The sequence below is a fragment of the Panicum virgatum genome, chromosome 6K (genome assembly GCF_016808335.1).
Source record: "Panicum virgatum strain AP13 chromosome 6K, P.virgatum_v5, whole genome shotgun sequence".
Taxonomy (NCBI): Eukaryota; Viridiplantae; Streptophyta; class Magnoliopsida; order Poales; family Poaceae; genus Panicum; species Panicum virgatum.
The window spans coordinates 30604711-30625258 of record NC_053141.1 but is presented as its reverse complement, the minus strand read 5'-3'; the positions used below and the strand labels follow the sequence as shown (position 1 = coordinate 30625258).

At 45.2% G+C, this 20548-nt stretch overlaps 2 protein-coding genes across 2 annotated transcripts; one reads left to right on the top strand and one right to left on the bottom strand.

Moving 5' to 3' along the window:
• Positions 1–9646: 9646 nt before the first annotated feature.
• LOC120713376 (ethylene-responsive transcription factor ERF118-like) lies at positions 9647–10507 on the top strand. The gene has a single exon (XM_039999356.1). The coding sequence runs from the start codon at positions 9647–9649 to the stop codon at positions 10505–10507; it is 861 nt and encodes a 286-aa protein (XP_039855290.1).
• Positions 10508–10896: 389 nt separating this feature from the next.
• LOC120639164 lies at positions 10897–11599 on the bottom strand. The gene has a single exon (XM_039915181.1). It carries the CDS (start codon positions 11547–11549, stop codon positions 11055–11057), a length of 495 nt encoding a protein of 164 aa, XP_039771115.1. The 5' UTR covers positions 11550–11599; the 3' UTR covers positions 10897–11054.
• Between the last annotated feature and the right edge of the window lie 8949 nt (positions 11600–20548).

The window sequence follows — 20548 nt, the reverse complement described above, 5'->3', positions numbered from 1 at the left end:
TATTTTTTAAAAAATATAGTACAGACATAGATGCTCACCTATATGTACCTGCATTCACTCATGTGGATACACACATGCAACTCTACCTTTATGAGTATCTTCAAGAGACTAGGTGTCTCGCCATCCATGGACATGTCGCCTACTATTGACAGAATATTATTGATTAAGTCTAAAAATAAATTTAGAAAATTGCGAGTATCCGTGCCGAGGCAATGACTAAAATCTGAGTGTATAGGTTTCACATATAAGGAACCTTACCAGCTGATTACACTCAGTTGGCAACTTATGAATTTAGTTGCCAAGACCATTTGTAGGGGCATACCACATCATTATCGGGGAATATTTTTAGAGTCGGGCCACATCGTTACCTGTCCCTAGAAATTATTTTCGATACCGATTGATGCAATAATCCGCTCCTAGAATTTATCCCTATTTACAGGGGTAGTTCACCCCACAGTCTGCTACTGAAAATACTTATTTCTAGAGCCAAATGATGTTATCATCTGCCCCTTGAAATTGTGGCCATTTCTAGAGACGCTTCACCCCACAATCCACTCACTAAAAATGCATTTCTATATGCGGATCAAAAGCTATGTACTTCACAGCTTTTCAGGAGTGCGGGAACTTTTCATCCGTCTCTAAAATAAAAAAGAGGTATTTCTTCAAATCATTTCTATAGTATTGACTGAAGGATCCGAATATTTCAAATAATATGAAGCATAGTTGGGTTTCACAAATCGATACACGGTGAAACTGTTTAATAATAGATAATCTTAGCAAAATACGAGTTTAATAATATTGCTGGCTTAATCTCGTCTAAGACCCAGTTTAAGCAAAACGCTACAACTCTGCACAAGATACGCAATCACTTCTGAACCCAGTTTAAGCAAAACGCTACAACTCTGCACAAGATACGCAATCACTTCTGAATTTTATTTTCTTGTGCTCTTGCTTTTTTATATATAGCAGAAAGTGCCGCTAACGTAGCAATTTTAAGTAGGTTCTAAATAGCCAGCTATAACTTCTGCTATAGACGGCTATAGCTTCTAAAAAAGACAACCGCTATGGCATTTAACCCGCTAAAGCCGGCTATGGTCCGCTAAATGCCGGCTATAGCTCGCTAAACGCCGTAACGGTAGCTTTGCCGCTAAATGCCTTAGCCGGCGATTTAAAACCATGATTCTAACATACACCAAAACTATCACTGGGCTAGAAGGAATTACAAGCTAGCAAAACATCTATATAGCTTCTAGCACTATGCAGAACACAAATATAATTTCCCGAGCTCCTTGGACTTTGGGTGCTGATGGATGATGTGATCAGGACAGACACCTTGTAAGGCAAGGAAAATAAATCGTGAATACTAATAGGAAAAATCTGATCCTTTTCTTTGCTAGTTCGGCCAGAAAAATCTGAATCAAATGTGGTGCTAACGATGAATTCAAATGGAATCAAGACCAACATGGAGTTTTTTTTCGGTTAAACCACATTATCTGGGTCTAATAAACCAAATATCAAATAATATGAATAAGTAAATTTGGAAAATGAAAACCCCGCTTAAGATAAAAATTTTCCTTTGGTTCCTCAAGCGAGGTGTCACACTGACTAAAAACAATCTAACTAAAAGGAACTGGCAAGGAAATCAATAGTGTTGTTTCTGTCATGAAAATGAAACAATACAATATTTGTTCTTTGATTGTCGAATGGCGCGTTTAGCTTGGGCAACAGTTTATGCGGCTTGGGGTATTCCAAAACCACGCAGCTTCACTAACATGTTTGGGAACTGGCTAAACGGAATAACAAAAAATCTTAAACAACTGGTCCTTGTAGGTGCGGCAGCCTTGTGTTGGCCTGTCTAGTTCTACTGAAATGCCGTGGTTTTTTATAACAAAAAATCTTTCTTTTTGCAAGTTATTTACTCGACTACTCACTGGCTTCGTATGTGGGGTATTCTTCAGTAGCCTACCTCACAGGATACGCTTATATTGGTGTCTCATTTCTTGGCTCAGGTGGTTAAGGTTTTTTTCCCCGGCACATGGGTGGCGGTCTAGTCATAGGATTGACAATCATTAATGTATCGTTTTTGTTCGTTACTTCTGTAACAGGCTGTGTGCTCTTAGAACAGAGGCCAGAAAAATTTCAAGATGATGTTTCATCTTGATGTATCCACTTGAAATTAATAAAGTTTTTCTTTTCTAAAAAAATTAATGAAATTAAGCATATATGGTCACAAAACAATCTGATTCTAACTGCTCTTCTCTGAAACCGTTCTGCTATCTCTTTGTGTTCTACCTCCTCGTGCAAACACAAGAACATTTATGAACTCAGTTAGCACCATGAACTAGGTGCAACAGAATTTTTCTTTGGGGAATCGATCTGCTACACGCCAACACAAGTAACCAAGACTCGATACTATAGACCATAACAACACCTGGGTTCAACAAACACACAACGACACGGCGATGGACCAAAAGTTAGAAAAGCAAACAAAACTATAGAACGCAAGGCACGGAACGCACAATGAACAAATTTTTGGGGGGGGGGGGGGGGGTCATTTTTTGGAGTTTTACGACAACGAAGAATTTATTTTTTGAGGCAACAGGAGGGGCACAAGTCCAACGAAAGAAGAATTTGAGTAAACTATGGTAAGATGTAAATAAACCTGATGCGAACACCCATTATCTACTCCCACAACTACAGAACAGGCCTTTGGTCCAGACCATTTGTCCCGGCTGTCTTTGGGCCCGGGACCAAAGATTGCTTTAGTCCCGGGTCCAACGGCTAGCCGGGTAGCGTGGGGGGCCCAGGGGCCTTTTATCCCGGTTGGAGCCATCAACCGGGACCAAATCCCCTACATTTGTCCCGGTTGGTGGTGCCATCTAAATAACTTAAATATAATTAAACAATTTTAGTGTACATGTCAAGAATAAATAAGGCCAGGAACTTTATTTGAAATTTTTTGGAACCCTAATTTATTTTTTACACAATTAACAGCTGCTATCCTATTTTAAAAAGGCAAATAAAAATAGAAACAAAAAAAGAAATAATTCAAGAACCCAAAAGTTTTGGCGCCACAGGCCCCATTTGTCCTAGTGGTAGATCCACCCGGGACTAAAAGTGGGCCGCAGGCGCATTTTCGCCGCGGCCCGACAAAAGCGGCCTTTGGTCCCGGGTGGAGCCACGACCCGGGACCAAAGGGTCCACCCGGGACCAGGGGGGCACCCGGGACCAAAGCCCTTTGGTCCCGGGTAGTGGCTGGAACCGGGACCAAAGGCCCCCATCCTATATATCCCGGCGCCCCCTCTCCCCCTCCTCAACACTTGCAGTTCTTGATCCGCCGCCCGCAGCCACTGCTCACCGTTGTCGTGCCCTGCCCTGAGCGCCGTCGTCGTCCCCGTCCCTGCCCTGAGCGCCGCCGCGTTGTCCCCGGCCCGTCATCACCAAGCGCCGACGCCGCCATCGCGCCGCTGTCCCCCCGTGCGGCCCCGGAGCACCGCGCCGCAGTCCGCCGGGCCCGATAGCACGCACCGCCTCCCTCGCTCCCCGAGGCACGCCTTCGTCGAGCACGCGCTCGCGCCACCGCGCCGTAGTGTCGTCCTGCCCCAAGCGCCGCGCCGCCGCGTCGTGCTGCCATGAGCGTCGCCGCGCGTCGTCGACGTCCCCATCCCGAGAGCCGCGGCCTCGTCCGCCGTCGTCCTCCTCGCTGTGAGCCACCCCAGACCCCCTTGCCCACGCCGGCATGCAGGTCGGCGGGCGCTGGCCCCCCTGCTGGGCACAATTTTGATGCAACAGTATTGTTGCCCTCAAATTTGAACCTATCAATTTTTTTTATTCAATTTGTTTAGTGCATTATATTGTTTGTAATTCAAGTTAATTTAGTTTGTAATTCAAGTTAATTTGTTGTGATTCACATTAATTTGTTTAGTGCATTAATTTGTTTGTAATTTATCCTCAATTTGGATGTATTTAGATGGAAATTTGTTTGGAAATTTACTTGGAAATGTAGATAGAGATTTTGATCCTTGGAATTTTGGATCCCTAGAAATTTAGTATGTAAATTTAGTTCGGAAATTTAGATGGAAATTTATTTTGGAAAATTAGTTGGAAATTTAGATGGAAATTTTAATCCTTGGAATTTTGGATCCTTGGAAATTTAGTATGGAAGTTTAGTTTGCAAATTTAGATGGAAATTTAGTTTGGAAATTTGGTTTGGAAATTTGGTTGGAAATTATATGGAAATTTTGATCCTTGGAATTTTGGATCCTTGGAAATTTAGATAGAAATTTTGATCATTGGAATTTTGGATGCTTTGAAATTTAGTATGGAAGTTTAGTTTGGAAATTTAGATGGAAATTTATTGGATCCTTGTAATTTTAGGATGGAAATTTATTGGATCCTTGTAATTTTAGGATAGAAATTTAGTTTGAAATTTAGATGGAAATTTAGTTTGAAATTTATTGGAAATTTAGTTTGGAAATTTAGATCCTTGTAAATTTAGGATTGAAATGTATTGGAATTTAGTTTTAAATTTAGATGGAAATTAAGTTGGATACTCAGTTTAATTTGATGAAAACAATTTGTATATTCAATAGTTAGTTAAGATGGACCCGCGGCATGACGAGATGAATGATGAGCAATTCTTAATGGACATGACTGCATCCGGTAGCGCGGTCGCGGCTCCTCGTGCCGACGACACCGGTGATGCCGCCAATACCGACATATACTTCAATATGTCCGGTGGCGAGGAAATTGATCAAAATATAGATGCTGCTGATGACCAGAAAGCAAACGTATATACTTGAACATGGATCCTTGTGTTCTAAGTCATACTTACAATGAGTCATAACCATGAATATATATTTATTTTTTTTGAATCCATCTGGATCATCAAGTCAGCATACCAAAAAAACGAAGTGAGGCCCGACCAAAAAATTGGAAGGGCGATTTATCATAACAGAAGTGGCTCCAGATGGTAAACCGATCGCTCTAGAAGCAGCCGCAAAGAAATACGTTAGACAATGTGATTGTCTTGTCCGGAACCACATCCCTATCAGCTTTAGGTTATGGAAAGCTAACAATCCAAGCGAGCAAAGTGATGTGGTGCCTGAAAGAGAACAGGAGTGGCTCTGGCGGGAGCTGAAGAAGAACTTCACGGTTCCGGCTGAATCAGAAGAAGTAGCTAAGCGCTGGACCCTGAGCAAGATGGCCGAACAACTTCAAACATTTAAGAAGAATCTGACGAAGAATTATATCAAGAAAGGGAAAATACCAGAGTTTACTGGAGACCTTGCAAAGCAGAAGTACCACTGGAATGCCTTTGTGGCATATAAGTCTTTAGATCTTGGGATTCAGAACGTGGAAAAGGCCAAGGAAAATGCCTCCAAGAAAGTATATCATCACACTCTAGGACAAAGTGGGTACAAGATGGCAAAACCAAAATGGGAGAAGATGGAGAAGGATTTGATTGACAAAGATATCACGCCTGCGACCATCCCCTGCCCTGAACGTTCAAAGAACTGGTACTATGCTCATGGTGGAACATTGGACCTGGAGACGGGTGAGTGCATCTTTGGCCAGAAAATTCAGCAAGTGGCCCACAGACTACAGGAGGCCATACAAGCAGTTAGGCAAGGCACATTCCAGCCTGATAGAGAAAAGGACGAACTGACATACGCCCTTCAGAACCCAGAACATCCAGGGCGTACAAGGGGCAAGGGAGTGGTTGTGTGGAAATATGGCTTCAGAGATTACATCGATACATATAGAAGCCGGGATAGAAGGAAGAACGAGGAGCGTCTGCACTTGCGAAGGCTAGAGGAATAGCTCCTCTCACAAGATGAAAGAATGGCAGATGAGGTTAAACGCTAGGTGGCCTTAGCAATGAGCCAGCAACAGCAATAGCAAGCGGCGCCTGCAGAGCCTAATGTCGATGCGGCCGGCCTATCTCAACGTAAAAGTAGCTGCGCCTCCACGAGCCTCTCTGCTGATTCGGGAATCGCCGTTATTGATACGATGGCCGAGCAGCACTATCTAGTGGATGAGATCACCCAGCGGACACCTTGTGCTTTTCAAACCTGCAGTAAGAACTTAAGGTTCACGGCAGCGTATGGTTCCGCCATGCCAAGCACACCAGGCGAGGTGTACCATGGGCAGGAGATCCTGGCTGGATTTGCTAAAGTTGGGGTCGAGGAGGTGTGCAATGATTGGAAGAATCTCGAGCTCGATATTCCTGGAGGTGACGGGGAGACAACACTAGCAGACGCCGTTTATAGTTACATACTATGGGACAAGCGGTACATCATCCTCAAGCCTACCGATCAGGGATCAAGGCCGGCATCACCGCAACCCGATCGTCATTCACCTCCTCTGCCACCGTCTCCGGGACCTGCCCCAGAACACTCTCCTTCGTCTTCATCTCCTAGAAAGCCGTTGACTACTCCTGCCGAGCCGCCATCTCCTAGCTCACCTCCTCCGCCACCGCCAAAGAAGCGAAAAAAGATGGAGCCACAGAATCAGGAAAAACCGCTGGACCCTGCAAAATTAAAATTTTTTATTGGAATGAAGGAATCAAATAGGAGAAAGTTCATTGAGCCACCGTCGCTTTCGGACTACGATCGCTCGATTAAGAAATCATACGACAAGAGGAAATCAGGGTCGTCATCATCCAGTGTTCCACAGCTCGGGGCCCAATAGAAACAGTCAATAGAACCACTAGTTGTTCTTAACCAGGAACATCAAGGCTTTCTAGGGTTCTTGCAATCAGCAAAGCTCACTACTGATCAGATAACAGGAGCTTCGAATCAAGATCTAGATCCGCTGAAAGAGTATCCGATAGCTCCAGTGGTGAGATGGAAATATAAGGAGGGCACCAGGCTTGTACCCCCAGATATTGTGGAGTTGCTTCCAACGCAAATGCGAAGGCTACATGACTTGTACATGAAGGCGACGAGAGATTGCAACTTCATGCAGGGCGCAAAGATTGGAGATGAAGATTTCTTTCGCGAAAAGGCCATCATATGGATTGATTGGAAAGAAGTGTACTAACTATACCATCAGGATGCCCTCGACATCTCTATCGTCACTTTGTGGCTTCTGTAAGTGTGTTCTTTAAATCTTGTTCATTACCATATATAACTAAGGATGGAGATTTCTTACTTCATTTTGTATCCCATAGAATGGAGATTCAAACATGCCACAAAAAAGGGTATTATCACATCGGCTTCGTGGACCCAACGGTTGTGAATTGCAAGACTCTCCAGAGCAATCCTGCAGAAACATTCAAAAACTTGTACAAATACTTAAGCGTTCAACACTATAAGGCGACTATTGCATTTCCCTACAACTTTGGGTAAGTCTTTTCTGCCATATAACTATTTTAGTTCTATATAACTAAATTTTATTAACCCTACATGAAATCTTGCAGAGATCACTGGATCCTGACAAGGGCTTAGCGGTTGTTATGGACTCATTGCGCAGAGATCCAAACCAATACAAAGACATGACCGACATGTTGAACAAGAAATTTATTGTTGTCATACCACCTCAATCACCATTACTTTGAAATCAACGACAACTATATTTATTCGTTTTGGTTCGTGTTCAGGGTTTGGAAGAAATTCGTTCGAAAGCATAGTGGCAATAATTTCCATGCCGAACTAAAGTGGAGGAAAAACTTTCCGGTACGGGTGGGATTCTACTTTATTGCATGTTCCATATCCTTTAGTATATATGAATACATTGATAGCTAATTACATCTTTTATTTCTCTTGAAGTGTCGGAGGCATGCGCAAGAAACTAATTTATGCGCATACTATGTCACAGAGAATGTCCATACCCTAATAGATCCTCAAAAGACCTTTACCGCATGGCAGGAGGAAGTAAGTAAATTTTTTTATCAAACTTAGCTTGCATGCAACTCGTTTTGTAAATTGTTGTAATTAATATTCTCACTTTTCCACAGCTCTCTCAATTGCGAGACACACTCATACCAGAGGAAAGGATCCTGGCGATTCAAGAAGCCATGTGCGGATTTATTGTTCACGAGGTCCTGGACCCGGCAGGAGAATTCTACTATGATGGGGTGTCAAACATAGATAATAGGAGTAAATATGACAAAATTAAGTAAAAATTTTGTTGCACTTTGTATGTATTGACTTTTGTGTTGCACTTTGTATGTAATTGACTTTTGTGTTGCACTTTATATGAGTAAATGAATATATATTTATATTAGTGCAGTTCATACTCCACTTAAATTCCAATACAAAATTGAATTTGAAATGGAATAGAAATAACCCAAAAGAAACAGAAAATCGGGGCTCACCAACCGGGACCAAAGGGGGTGCCTGCCACGTCAGCGCTGGGAGACCCTTTGGTCCCGGTTGGTGTTACCAACCGCACCAACCGGGACCAAAGTCCTCATTTGTCCCGGTTGCCTGACCCGGGACAGGGGGGGGGGGGGGGGCTTTTGTCCCGCCTTGGCGGTCCCGGTTGAAAAACTGGGGCAACAGGATTTCCCAACCGGGACAAAAAGGCCTGTTCTGTAGTAGTGTCCTGTCGTTATTTAGCGGAGATTGTCCGCCAAATCTAGTTATCGCATATGCTACTGCACACGATTCAATCGCATAAGGACCTGTGCGGTTGCCGGCGAGCTAGGGAAGGGGGGAGGAGGAGGGGGTGGCCGGCAAGGGGTGGTTGGTAGGGGGGTGGCCGGCGAGGTTGCCGGCGGCTGGGGTGTCGAGGGCGGCGGCAGACCTTAGGGTCCCGGGGTTGCTAGGGCATGGGTGGCTCCATAGCCACCGAACCTAAAGGAGGGGTCGGCGGCGTGGCCCGACGGTGGTGGCGGTTCGGCCGAGGGAGGTCGGGTGGGGCAGCCCCCTGGTGGGCGGTGGTCAACGGTGGGGGCGAGGAGAAGGCGGCGGTGGTGGCTGGGTGCACGGCGGCAAAGCTTGGTTAGCGGCGGCGGTGGTGGAGGACGGTGGCGGTGGTGGAGGACGGTGGCGGAGGCACCGAGAGCGGCGCCGGAGCCGGAAATGACACTGGAAGGCGGGGGCGCCCGCCCGCCCGCCCGCCTCCTTGTGCGACGCGAGCATCTGAAATCGCATAAGGCAATAAATAGAAGCCCCCGAGATTGTCTACTAGAAATTGATCTAGTGATTGATCAATGTATAGTTAACTGGTATGGTTGGCCACCTGTGATCTGCGTTAAATAGTGTTTTAGGTTAAGGAAAAATCTCCGGCCTTTACATCCACAAGTGGATGATCACAGCCAATGCGTTAAATAGTGTACCCGCAAGGAACAGTTTTTTTTTCTAAACACAAATCTATTTTATAATTTTTGTAGAGCCGATCTTTGGTAGTATATACTTTATAGTTAGCTTATTCTTTTCCTTCTTTGGGAACCTTGCAAACATTGTCTCAAATGGTAGAGGTAAAAACCAAAAGAGACTAATAACATGCAATTGCTAACACCGATCGGCGAGGATTTGAAATACGCATCAATTTTTGGTGAAACTAGTGTGCGTAGTCGGGGTTCATCAAGCATAGGAGTAGGACTCGTCTCTTTTCTGCGCGCGGCGGAAGGAAATCCAAGCCGCTTCTGCCCTCCTTTTTCGCCGTCCCAGACGAGGAAATTTAGCAGGAAGGCGGCATGGAGGCTCGGAGGATCCGAATTTTCTTCTCCGATCCTGACGCAACAGATTCGGACTCCGGCGACGATCCAACTTCCGGCGTCTGCGCACCCACGAAATCAGCCGGCAAGACAGAGCTCGTGATCTTGCAATGCAATAGCAGGACCAACACCAGGGGGGCCAAGATGAACCCTGCTGGTGCTGGGTGTGGTCGACCTCAAGCAATACGCTCGTTGGCGCTGCCTGCGGCGGGGAGCAGCCGGAACCGCGCCGTCGGGTCCGCGCCCACGACGAGGCGGTACCGCGGCGTGTACGAGCGCCAGCCCGGCCGGTGGGCGGCGGAGTTCCGCAGCCACCGGCTCAAGGTCCGGCACTGGGTCGGCACGTTCGCCACCGAGGAGGAGGCCAAGGCCGCCTACGACGCCTTCGAGAGGCAGTTCCGCTCGTCGCCGCGGCCGCGCTGTGGCACGCCGGCGTCGCCGCCGGAGCGCGGCGCCAACGCCGGTTGCGTTCGCAGAGCGTCCCATCCACCCACAGATGAGAAGCGGCAGATTGTACTGGCTCTGACGGCGGCGGCGACGACTAGGATGCTGCCGCCGCCGTCGGCGGGTGCGACGATGGCGGCGTCCGTGTCCGTCCCGTCCGCGCCGCCGTGCATCTTCTCCTCGATGTGGGCATCGTCGCCGCCGACGCTGTTCCGGGATGAGCGACGGCGCGATGATGCGCCGCGGAGTCTTCATTCGATCTGGGCCGACGAGCCCGCCGACGAGGATATCCTAGGGCTAGCCGATCTTGCGCACCTGCCATTGCCGCGGTTCTCGGATGCCAGCGTGGACTTTGATCCGGCTGATTTGTCGCTGTTTGATAACGGATTCTTATGACGAACACCAACAATCTTTTGATCAAGATGACGAGTAAGTAAATACTTTGATCCGTTCTCAATTCTTCGACCAATCTGTACACTAGAAATTCAATGGCCGCATGAAGATCATGTCTGCATGCATCGAGATTTGAGAGGCACATTGTGCTACGATCGATTTCAATGGCCACATGAAGATCATGTCTGCATGCATTGAGATTTGAGAGGCACATTGTGCTACGATCGATTTTCCGTCAAGTTCGTTATTATGAATTTGTGATTGCAAGTATCTTTAGGATTCACTATCCAATATTTCGTCTTCTTTAATTATTTTGGGAGGAAAACCACCCCAATTCCTCAATTAACGGTTGAAATTTGGAAGGTAAATTTAATTTCATCACGACATGGTCTCGGAAATAATCACCTTTATTCTGGGCTTTATGATCGAATTCACAGTAGCTTTGATAGATATGTTTGGTAAGCACAATTACTCACTACAAATTAAATCACAAGTTATTCGATCACCATACATCCATGAGAAGACGGCGGTGGCGGCGATGATCCGGCGGCTAGAAGAGCGGGCCGGGGCACTCGAAGGAGATCTCGCAGCCCTCGATGGGCGTGAGCGTGATGGCGTGCCTGACCGAGTTCATGAAGGCCGGGAGCCGCGCGGTGGCCTGGCAGACGCACGAGTTGTCGAGGCCCATGAGGCGGCGGCAGCACGCCGTGTCGCGGGGGTCCTCCCCTGCCCCCTCCTCGCCGTGCCGGTGCTGGTGCTGGTGCCGGTGCCGCGACGACCGCCGGCTGCTGCTGCTGCTGTCGGTGTCGTCATCGTCGTCGCCGCCCCGGTGCTGCTGCTCGATCGAGGTCTCGTTGAGCTGCTGCTGCAGCCGCGGCAGCACCCCGCGCCGCACGCCGGGGCCCGGGATGAAGCTGCGCATGCTGCACGCCTCGTTGGCCAGGTTGAACTGCGACCGGCAGAACACCTGGGCGCTCGCCGGCTGGTGCGCTCTCAGGATCAGGGCAGCCGACACCACGAGAGCTAGGCCTAGTGCCTTCTCCATGCTTCGTCTCCTTTTTCTGAGAGCGCGCGCTGCTGTGTGCTTGGTTTTGCCTTTGGGCGCAACAAGTGGTGACGACGAGCTAGAGATGATTCCGTGCTTAAATAATAGTGATGATGCACGTCTTGTACCTCAGGTTATCTACTTCTCTTTACATCTGTTGGCAAAAGTTTTTTTTTTTTGCAATTTTGGCCATTGAGAAGGCATGCTGGTAGAGGTTAGGTGTGATAGCATTTCTGAAGCCTAACACTGACAAGTGCAGAGGGTAAAATCTCCTGCCAGCTACTGAGTTTAGGTGTCACGTATCAGAGCTGTGACTTATGAGTTGGTGTGCTTAATTTTTTTCCCTTAGCTACAGTGTACCACCAGTCAATTGGCTATGTATATATGCCACGATGTCACAAGGAACAAAAGAATCAAACATGGATTTTGTTCCATGATCGACCCAGGATTATTGATTCTTCTCAAATGCACGTGTGATTTCTTGTTAACCTATCTACCTTTCGTTGTACCTCACTCTCTCATGCAGGACAGCCGGGGTGCTCATTTTGAAGGCACACACCCGTTAATCTTTGGAAACGTTTTAAAAGCAGGTTAGTTGAGGGTGGTTGTTTTGATGCTAATGACAAGAAATGGAAGTTATTTCATCCAATCTGGTTTACCGTACACATCCTACCGTGCGTCTGTGCCGCCTGCTGCTTGATATGAAATTATGCAGTTAAGTTTACAAATGCATCGATCTATTGCGAGCCAATATCAAAGCGTGCTCACTGACTTGGAATCTTTTTTTTTCTAGAATGCGCAGAAGAACTACGTATTAATATATTAAGAAGAAAAAAAAGAGAAAAGATCTCCAGAGTGTTACGGATATGAACAGGGCCGTTTTTAGGAATTTGAGGCCCCAGGGCGAAATACAAAATGGGCTCTAAAATATATAAAAATAATACGTCCAATATAACTAATATATTTTTTATGCAATTGTGTAACTTTATTGTGTATTATTTCAAACACTATTTTGAAATATATCAAACGATAATGGTAAAACAATAAAGATACAACTAACCTCATGTTCTATTAAAGAGCAACATTCTACTGCGGCATTTCCATGACCGTGATCATCATTAATTGGTGGCGTTTCTCTCAAAAGAAATCTATCAAGAGCACCCTTTTGAGATTGAGCTGCTGCTTCGAGTCTTTGCTTCTTCTTACGCTTTTCAGCACCAGACTCGTACATCCTCGAAGACATTATTATTAATTAGGATTGATGAAACAAACAAACAAATGTTTCCAGAATTCCTGTTTTTAGTAAACATAAATAAAAGTAAATCAAATTTAAAGTTTTAAACCACATCATAACTAATCAACAAAGAAAAAGAGATTGAAAAATAAAAACACCAAACCTGCCTACCGACTTTCCTATTATCTATTGCAGCTACTCCCTATGTTTCCTATTTTTGCGGCTACCTCCCTAGTAAGAGCCAGACACTGGTCGGTCCTCACGGGCCAGCGGTTACCGTCGTGGCCGGCACGGTTGCCGTCCCAGCGTCCGCCGCGGATGCATGCGCAGCGCCTAGCTAGCAGGGAGCGATCGCCGATCGGTTTCGCAATCTGCGCGGCCGCGACGTACGTTCGGACTTCGGACGGTTCGTATTCTGTCGTTGATTCGCTCGCGATCACGCGTAGTCCTCGTGCGGCCAGAGCTGGGTGCCTTGGGCCTTGGCCCAACTAACTACTTGGGGGTCCCTCTGTTTGGGGGGCCTGTGCGGTGGTCCAAGTCGCCCGAGGCCTTCGACCGGCCTGGATATGAAGGGTGTGCAATCCACCCTAGATTACAGAAAAGGTACTCTTACAAAGAGAAAATTCACTATTCTATACCACTACTACAAAAATTGATTTATAGCAACGTTTTGAATTTTTTTAGGAACGGACCAAAAAGTTACTCGTTCCTACAAATGGGGTGTGAGTACTATAGTAATTGAGCCGTCCCTAAAAATGACATTTGTAGGGGCGGCTCACCCCCTCAGCCGCGCCTGAAAATGGGTGCGATTTTTAGAGGCGGCCCACCCCAGCCGCCCCTGAAAATCCCCTCACTTTTAGTGTAGGGGCAGCTCAACCCCCGCCCCTAAAAATGTATATAAAAATCTGGGCTTCTTCCTCTTCCCTACTCTCTATTGTTTGCTCGGGAGAGGAGCTCCCTAAGATCAAAAAAAAGAAAAAAAAGGGGAAAGGTTTTCAACTTGATTTCACTGCTACAGAAATGATTTGTAGCAACACTCTAATTTTTTTAGAGGCAGATAAAAAATTCAGTCGTTTTTACTAATGAGTCACGGTTACTATAGCAATGGCTTCCATTTTAGGATGGGTGGGGGGGGGGGGGGTGGAGCCGCCACTGTAAATAAACCTCATAGGAGCGGCTCACCCCTAACCCACCCCGAAAATTGATGCCATTTTCAGGATCGGCCGAGGGGATGAGCTGCCCCTACAATTTAATTTACAGGGGCGGCCGAGGGGGTGAGCCGCCCCCTAAAAAAGGTGTATAAAAATTTGGGCACCTTCTTCCTCCTCCCTACCCCCTCATTGTTTGGTCGGGAGAGGAGCTCCCCCAAGATCTGAAAAAAAGAAAAAAAAAAGGAGGGGAGATTTTCGAGTTGATTTCCTTTGAGTTGGGGGCTCTAGGAGGTAAGTTGACACTAATTTTCTCTCATTTCTAATCTCATTTGTTAGATTTATGGTTGAAATGGAGCTCTATTTGCCTCTAACTAGATCTAGATCTCCATAGTGTGGATTAGCCATTTGAGAGACCATTTTCCTCAAACTATTGGATGAAGTTCTGCTATTTTAGTAGGAGAACAAGATTATGTAATCATTTGGACTCAATCTATAGTTTTTAGCCTCATTCTTAAGGAAATAGTGCCCTAGATCTATGGAGGAGAGAGAGAAGAAGATGTTTTTTTTCTATTTTTCAAAGATGCATGTTAGATTCCCCCCCCCCATATTTAGTGGTAAAATAATATGTTGAGTTTTGAATGTTTTTACTTAGTATTAGTTAAATCGGATTTTCTCAACACCTATCCATATGTAGAAGTATATATTTATATCAATTTAGGGTACAATTGATTTATTTTCATCATGTGTTTACATTAAAACTTAATTATTTTAATCCATTTAATTTATTTGTTGATGTTCAGAGATGGAAAGGACATGGATGTACAAGGCGAAAAGGACGGAACTCTATTTCCGTGAAGAACATAATAAATTCATTAAAGTTGCGGAGAACCACGCAAGAAATGAGAAGATGTTGGTACTTTGCACGAATAAAATTCGCAAGCGCACGGATACCGTTGTAGCTTTCACCCAAGAGTATTCCAGGGTATCGTATCCACTAGGGAACGTGAGTACACTATCTACGGGTTCAGATAGTCCAAGGACACACACTGGTGTAGGAGGATAGGACAGAGAGGACTTTCTAAGATCTAGAATCTATGTTTAGAAGAAGAGATCATGTCGCAGTTATACTTAGAGCTACTGGTTTCGACCGGCTTATACAAGCCAATAGTTCCAATAATACGTGCTCTATCCGATATCCGAATGTGGAGGATTACTAGGGCTCGAACAGGGCGGTCACCACCTGCCGGCTACCTCTACAAACTGTGGGACAATCAGACAACAGAGTGGTATAGTCCAGCCTAGACACCACGTCTACGCTATTCCCTACTAACTCTAGAGGCGATCAGGGTTATCCTTTTCTATCCGGAGCCCAACTCTAGAGTCAAATGCTACTCTCTAAGCATACACTCATGTAATATAAGGCAGAGATAATAACTTGTAATCTAAACTCTAATTCTGAATAAGGAGGTCTCGAATACTTACAACCGAATAAGCATCCGTCGAGGTACAAGCGGAGAAGAGTGCTGACAAGCTCGGCACATCCCCTGACTCACCCTCACTCTCTTTTAGACGTACAAATTGGAGTAGAGCGCTGTTACCGGCGCCTCTCCTGAGTACCTCTACTCCTAAACTCCCTAAGACAACTCTCACCCAAGTGAGAACTCAAGAGAAGAGTGAATGGTGTGGTGTGTGGTGTGTCTTCATTTGGAGCCCCTCCCCTTGTATTTATAGGAGGGAGCCACCAGCCATTTGCCCGAGAACCGATCCAAACCGCCTTGGAGGACCAATAGCACCTTGCCACGTGTCATCTGTAAGTCAGTGGGGCCCGTGGGCCGCCACCACTTGGTTGGCCGACCAACCATGGTCGGATGACCATGGGCTGGCCCCGTTTGCCCCGGACTTTGGTCAGAAGACTGCTAGGTGGGCCCCCATGTCATATATATGGGTATGGGCTTGTCTTAAGTGAGTTTTGGTGCTCTGGTGGGCCCGTAGATCCTCGTGAATGCGCCTGATTCGTTGAGAAGATTTTACTTCGGATCGATGACGTGTCACCTTGCTTTTGGGCTGCGTTCTCCTCTCATTTCCAAGCATAATCAACTTGCACATAAATGTACACCAACACTTTGTGAAATTTATTAGCAATAACTCCTACCACTAGTATTGACGCTCGTCTTTCATATGCTCATGCAGGTGCTGATAGCTTGCTCTGATGGTCGGGTTTGTATCTTGACACTTGAAGCCTGTTTTACCTGCATTTCTGTCAGAATTCCGATATAGCAATATTTCTAAGAGGAAACATCGAATTGGCTCTTTCTGGATAACATCAATAGGTATGAGACTTTATTCTCATGATTTCAGGCTCTAGGTGACACTTGAAATGAGTCATTAGCGAGCGTCAACAATATTCCCCACACTTAGTTCTTTGCTCGTCCTCGAGTAAAGGCAGGAACTAAGGCGACCCGACTTCACATGATATGATACCTACATACAGATTATTCTAAGCCTTACCTTTGCCTGTGAATTTTGATGTGTCTACCATGAATTACTTGGGAAGTTGAAGAGCGGAACAGTATTGACTTCAGTCTCCTCCACTTTCCTGCTATATGACTGGGGTTTTGAAAATATTTTTGCAAAGACCAACCATAGCTTTACTTCTCCATAGGATCTCTCATGTCACTCATTGTGTAAATATCCTCACCAAGGCATTGCCTCTTTTCATCCTACTTCTAAAGATGGCTTATGTGGAGCTCATGGTAAGGAAATGGAAGCACGCACTTGCGTCACATATATTGCAAAATCAAACAAAGGATCCATCGAGATGACAAATCACACAAGTTGATCAAGATTGTGCACATATGTGGAAGGTGGATGATGGAATGAAATACTCCTTTTATGAGTCTCTCTCTCCTTGATTTGGATAACATCAGGACATGGCTATATTATTGTATATCTTTTTTTCTTCCTGGACTTATGTGTCCTTTTTTTTTGGGTCAAGCTTCTTGGGCATGCCATCTTTCTCTCTCTCTATTTTTTTTGATAGCCCATGCCTCATTTGAAGGATACTAGAGAGAGAGAGATCATTAAACATGGAGTTTATTTTGTGGATGGATGGAATGGCATAGCTAACTTCTAGTGTAGAAGTTTAGCTGGTAGAGTGCACATGATCTTGATCAAGCAAGTATGAAAGATATCTCACTAGGGTCACAAAGTTTGAAGAAGCTCAATGCAACAACAAGGCACATATGTGTAAGGATTTGTATCGTGAAGATCAACATATGGCTCTGGTAGGACAAACACGTGGAGCTATAAAGCTATGGAAGTTTTCCTTTTGATTAAAATTTCCCAGACACATAAGCAGATAAAGCAGGGATTCTTCCATCAAACCATATCTCACTAGTCAGCAAATATGGGTTCCCTAAGATATGATTCACAAGCTCAGGCTCAGCAAAGAATAAAAGATATGCAAGCCAATCATAGAGAAGCACAAGAACCAGAGAATACCTTGAGTTTAATTTTCATGATTGAAGCAAGATTTCATTTAAACTCATGGGTTAGGAAGAGTATGAGGGGTAGAGTGTGCAAACCGTCGCGATGAAGAATGAACGGTGGTAGTACTGGTTAGCAAACCTTGCTAGCACCAGTTCGTCTTGGCCTTTTGTGTGCTAGTTCGTTCGGTGTTGTGCACGTGTTGTGGGAGATCTCGAGTGTATATGCATGAAAGTTCTGACAGATCTCCCCCACACTTGTCCTTGTATCTGGTGCTTATTCAAAAACAAAAATATGGAAACAAACTAATAGCTCTACCGGTTTTAAGAACCAGGGAGCTCCTAAAATTTATTGAAACTAAAATTTAATCTCGCCATGATACTTACTCAAGCAAGACTGAATCAAGATTGTATCAGCATCAGTATGTCGTGCAATATTAATACAAAACCTTGGCTTACCTTTCTGCTTGAATTCAGCTCAATGACTCGCCCACTTTGGATTTGAAGTTTGGATTCAGCTCAATGACTCGCCCACTTTGGATTTGAAGTTTTTCCTGCATGGGTTAATCCGCATATACAACCAATATCTATAAAGGTATTAACTCTAGTACATCAATCAAACTTGACCAAGGTCTAGTTTGACTGAAGAGGACATTTTAACCCAAACACCATGCTTGATTTAAAAGGCCTATGAATGTGTTTTAAGACACACATTCAAACTAGAGCATACACGAACCGATACAGGAAGCATAGAAGCATGATTGAGCTTTATTCAAAGAGAGATAGGTATGAGCACGAACCTGGTGATCCGCGGGCAATCTCCCGGCAGGACTTTGTTTAATGTCAAAAGCAGGACATTGAGAGTACTAACCACGGCATTTTGTTGATGGAGATAATATTGTCACCATGGCAACTCCTCTCTTCTTTTTTTTCTTCTCTTTTTCTCTTTTTTTTTGTAGAGCAAGATAAGAGGGCATACACCAATTCCAAGACAAGATATGAATTGAGAAAAGAACTTACTTTGGGGCACTCACATACCTCCCCCACACTTGGAGTTTGCAAAACTTCGAGTGTATGTAGTTCAAGTCTCCTTCAGTAATAGTTCCTCCATCAGGACATATCGAGGTGTTGTGGTCGGTGTAGCTCACATGCTCGTAGGTGTTGCTTGTCCGCCGTTATCTTTGATCTTTCCCTAGAAAGGTTAGCGACAAAAAAAAATACCCGAAGGAAAACTATTTCCTAGAACATGCTCTTGATTTTTATTGAAAGAGAAATAAATAAGTAAACAAATAAATAGTAGTCCGGGCTATCTCCCGGCAGTGCTTTGTTTCTGGTCATAAGCTCGACCATGATAACCCTTGTAGCCATCATTGGTGATGGGTCATTGTTTCACCACCAATTGTTGAAGCTAGCTACAAGGTTAGTGGCATGTTGCACCCACGAAATCTGTAATGTTTACGATAAACATATACATCCACAACCAACCTTCTGAAGATTTTGCAGAAGAGGACTTTGTGGTGGTTGTAGTCCTCGTGTGTGCATGATGCACTAAGCGTGCCTGACTCTGGAGTTGCATCAAATGAGCATGGTTTACGTGGTATGTCAAAAGTGAAATTCCCATGCTCATTTGAGGAATCCTTTTCATTGGACTCCAGAGTCAGCGCCTCACAAAACTTCGTGGCCCATTGTTTCTCCATCTCAAGAGATTCATCATGAAAGATTATAGTTGTATCTCGATCAAGGTCGAGAACAACAGATTCTAGGCCATCGAGAAGAGGTTCAAACTCGGTCAAGGATGATGATGATCGTTCATCTTCACAAGAGTGAAGGCTACCCTCCGAGTCATATTCTTCAAAGGATTCTAGAACTCCCAAGAGAGCGGGCTCGGGTGATATGAACGGAGATGTATGCATCATCTCCTTGAGCGGGTTTTGCTCGGGAAGAGGCTTTGCCAAAAGATTTTCTAAACAAGAAGTAGCAGTGGTAGAGCCAGTTTCCCTACGGTTTTCATCTAGGCTGCCATGAGATACCAGAAGTTTTTCTAGCGAGAGGCCTATGAGAAGATCAAAATTGAGGATATCGTAGATGTAAAACTCTAAATGCATCTCGATTTTGTCTATGGTGATAGGCACGTCCCTTGCAATCCCCCGACATTCAAAGTACAGTCCGGATGGACTTTTAAAGTATTTTTCGGTTGGGGTTAAAGGCTACAGAAGAGTATCCAAAAGGTACTCGGGTAAGATGCAAACCTCAGCAGCAGGGTCATGAAGAGCTTCTATGATTTTTCCTTTCATAGAACAAGTGATGGTTGCAGAGGTTGGGCTAATCCGAATCGCTTCGGAATCACGCTTTGCCTCCTTTGACCAATCAATTGCGGGTGTATGGCGACAAATTATATCGAGGGTCTCATAAAGACACATCGATTTCATAGGGTCCTCATGCCTAAGATGATTCGAGGTGTTTCGGATGTTTCCTAAAGGTTCATCCTCGAATCGAAAACAGGACTTCGGAGGTTGAATTTCTTCTTCCTCCGTTGTTCTTGGATCGGGCGTGAGTTCTACAGCTGAATCTAAGGATGTAGAAGTTGAAGGACTGGATTCAGCTGCTGGAAGCTCCTCTTGGCGCAACTCGCACTCTTGTTGGATGGGTTCGTTGTGGTTGGTAGGGAATGAAGAGTTTGCTAAGAGAAAATCTAAGATCTCCCTTCCTTCTGTTGGAGTTATCTGAGCAAACGAACCTCCGGCGGTGATGTCGAGGTTCAGGGCAGGTTCCATGCCTAAACCCGAGCAGAAGATGTTCATTGATACATCCTCGGGTAGAGACAAGTCTGGGCTAGTCGCCAAAAAGGCATAAGAATCTAGCCCAAGCTGCACCTATGGACTCCTCTAATTGCTTGAAGTCAAGGATATCTATCGGTAGGGAGTTTATACGTTTATCGCGAGAGAACGAGTGACAAAAGTCAGCTCGAAGCTCTTTCCAATTACCGCACATACTTCCTATTGTGAGGGTGTACCATTGCTCCGCCCTCTCTGTGAGAGAGAAAGGAAACAACTTCCACCGCACGGCCTCCTATGTCATGCCTGGGATTACCAAGCTTGAACACAGTCCCTCGAACACTCTCAAATGATC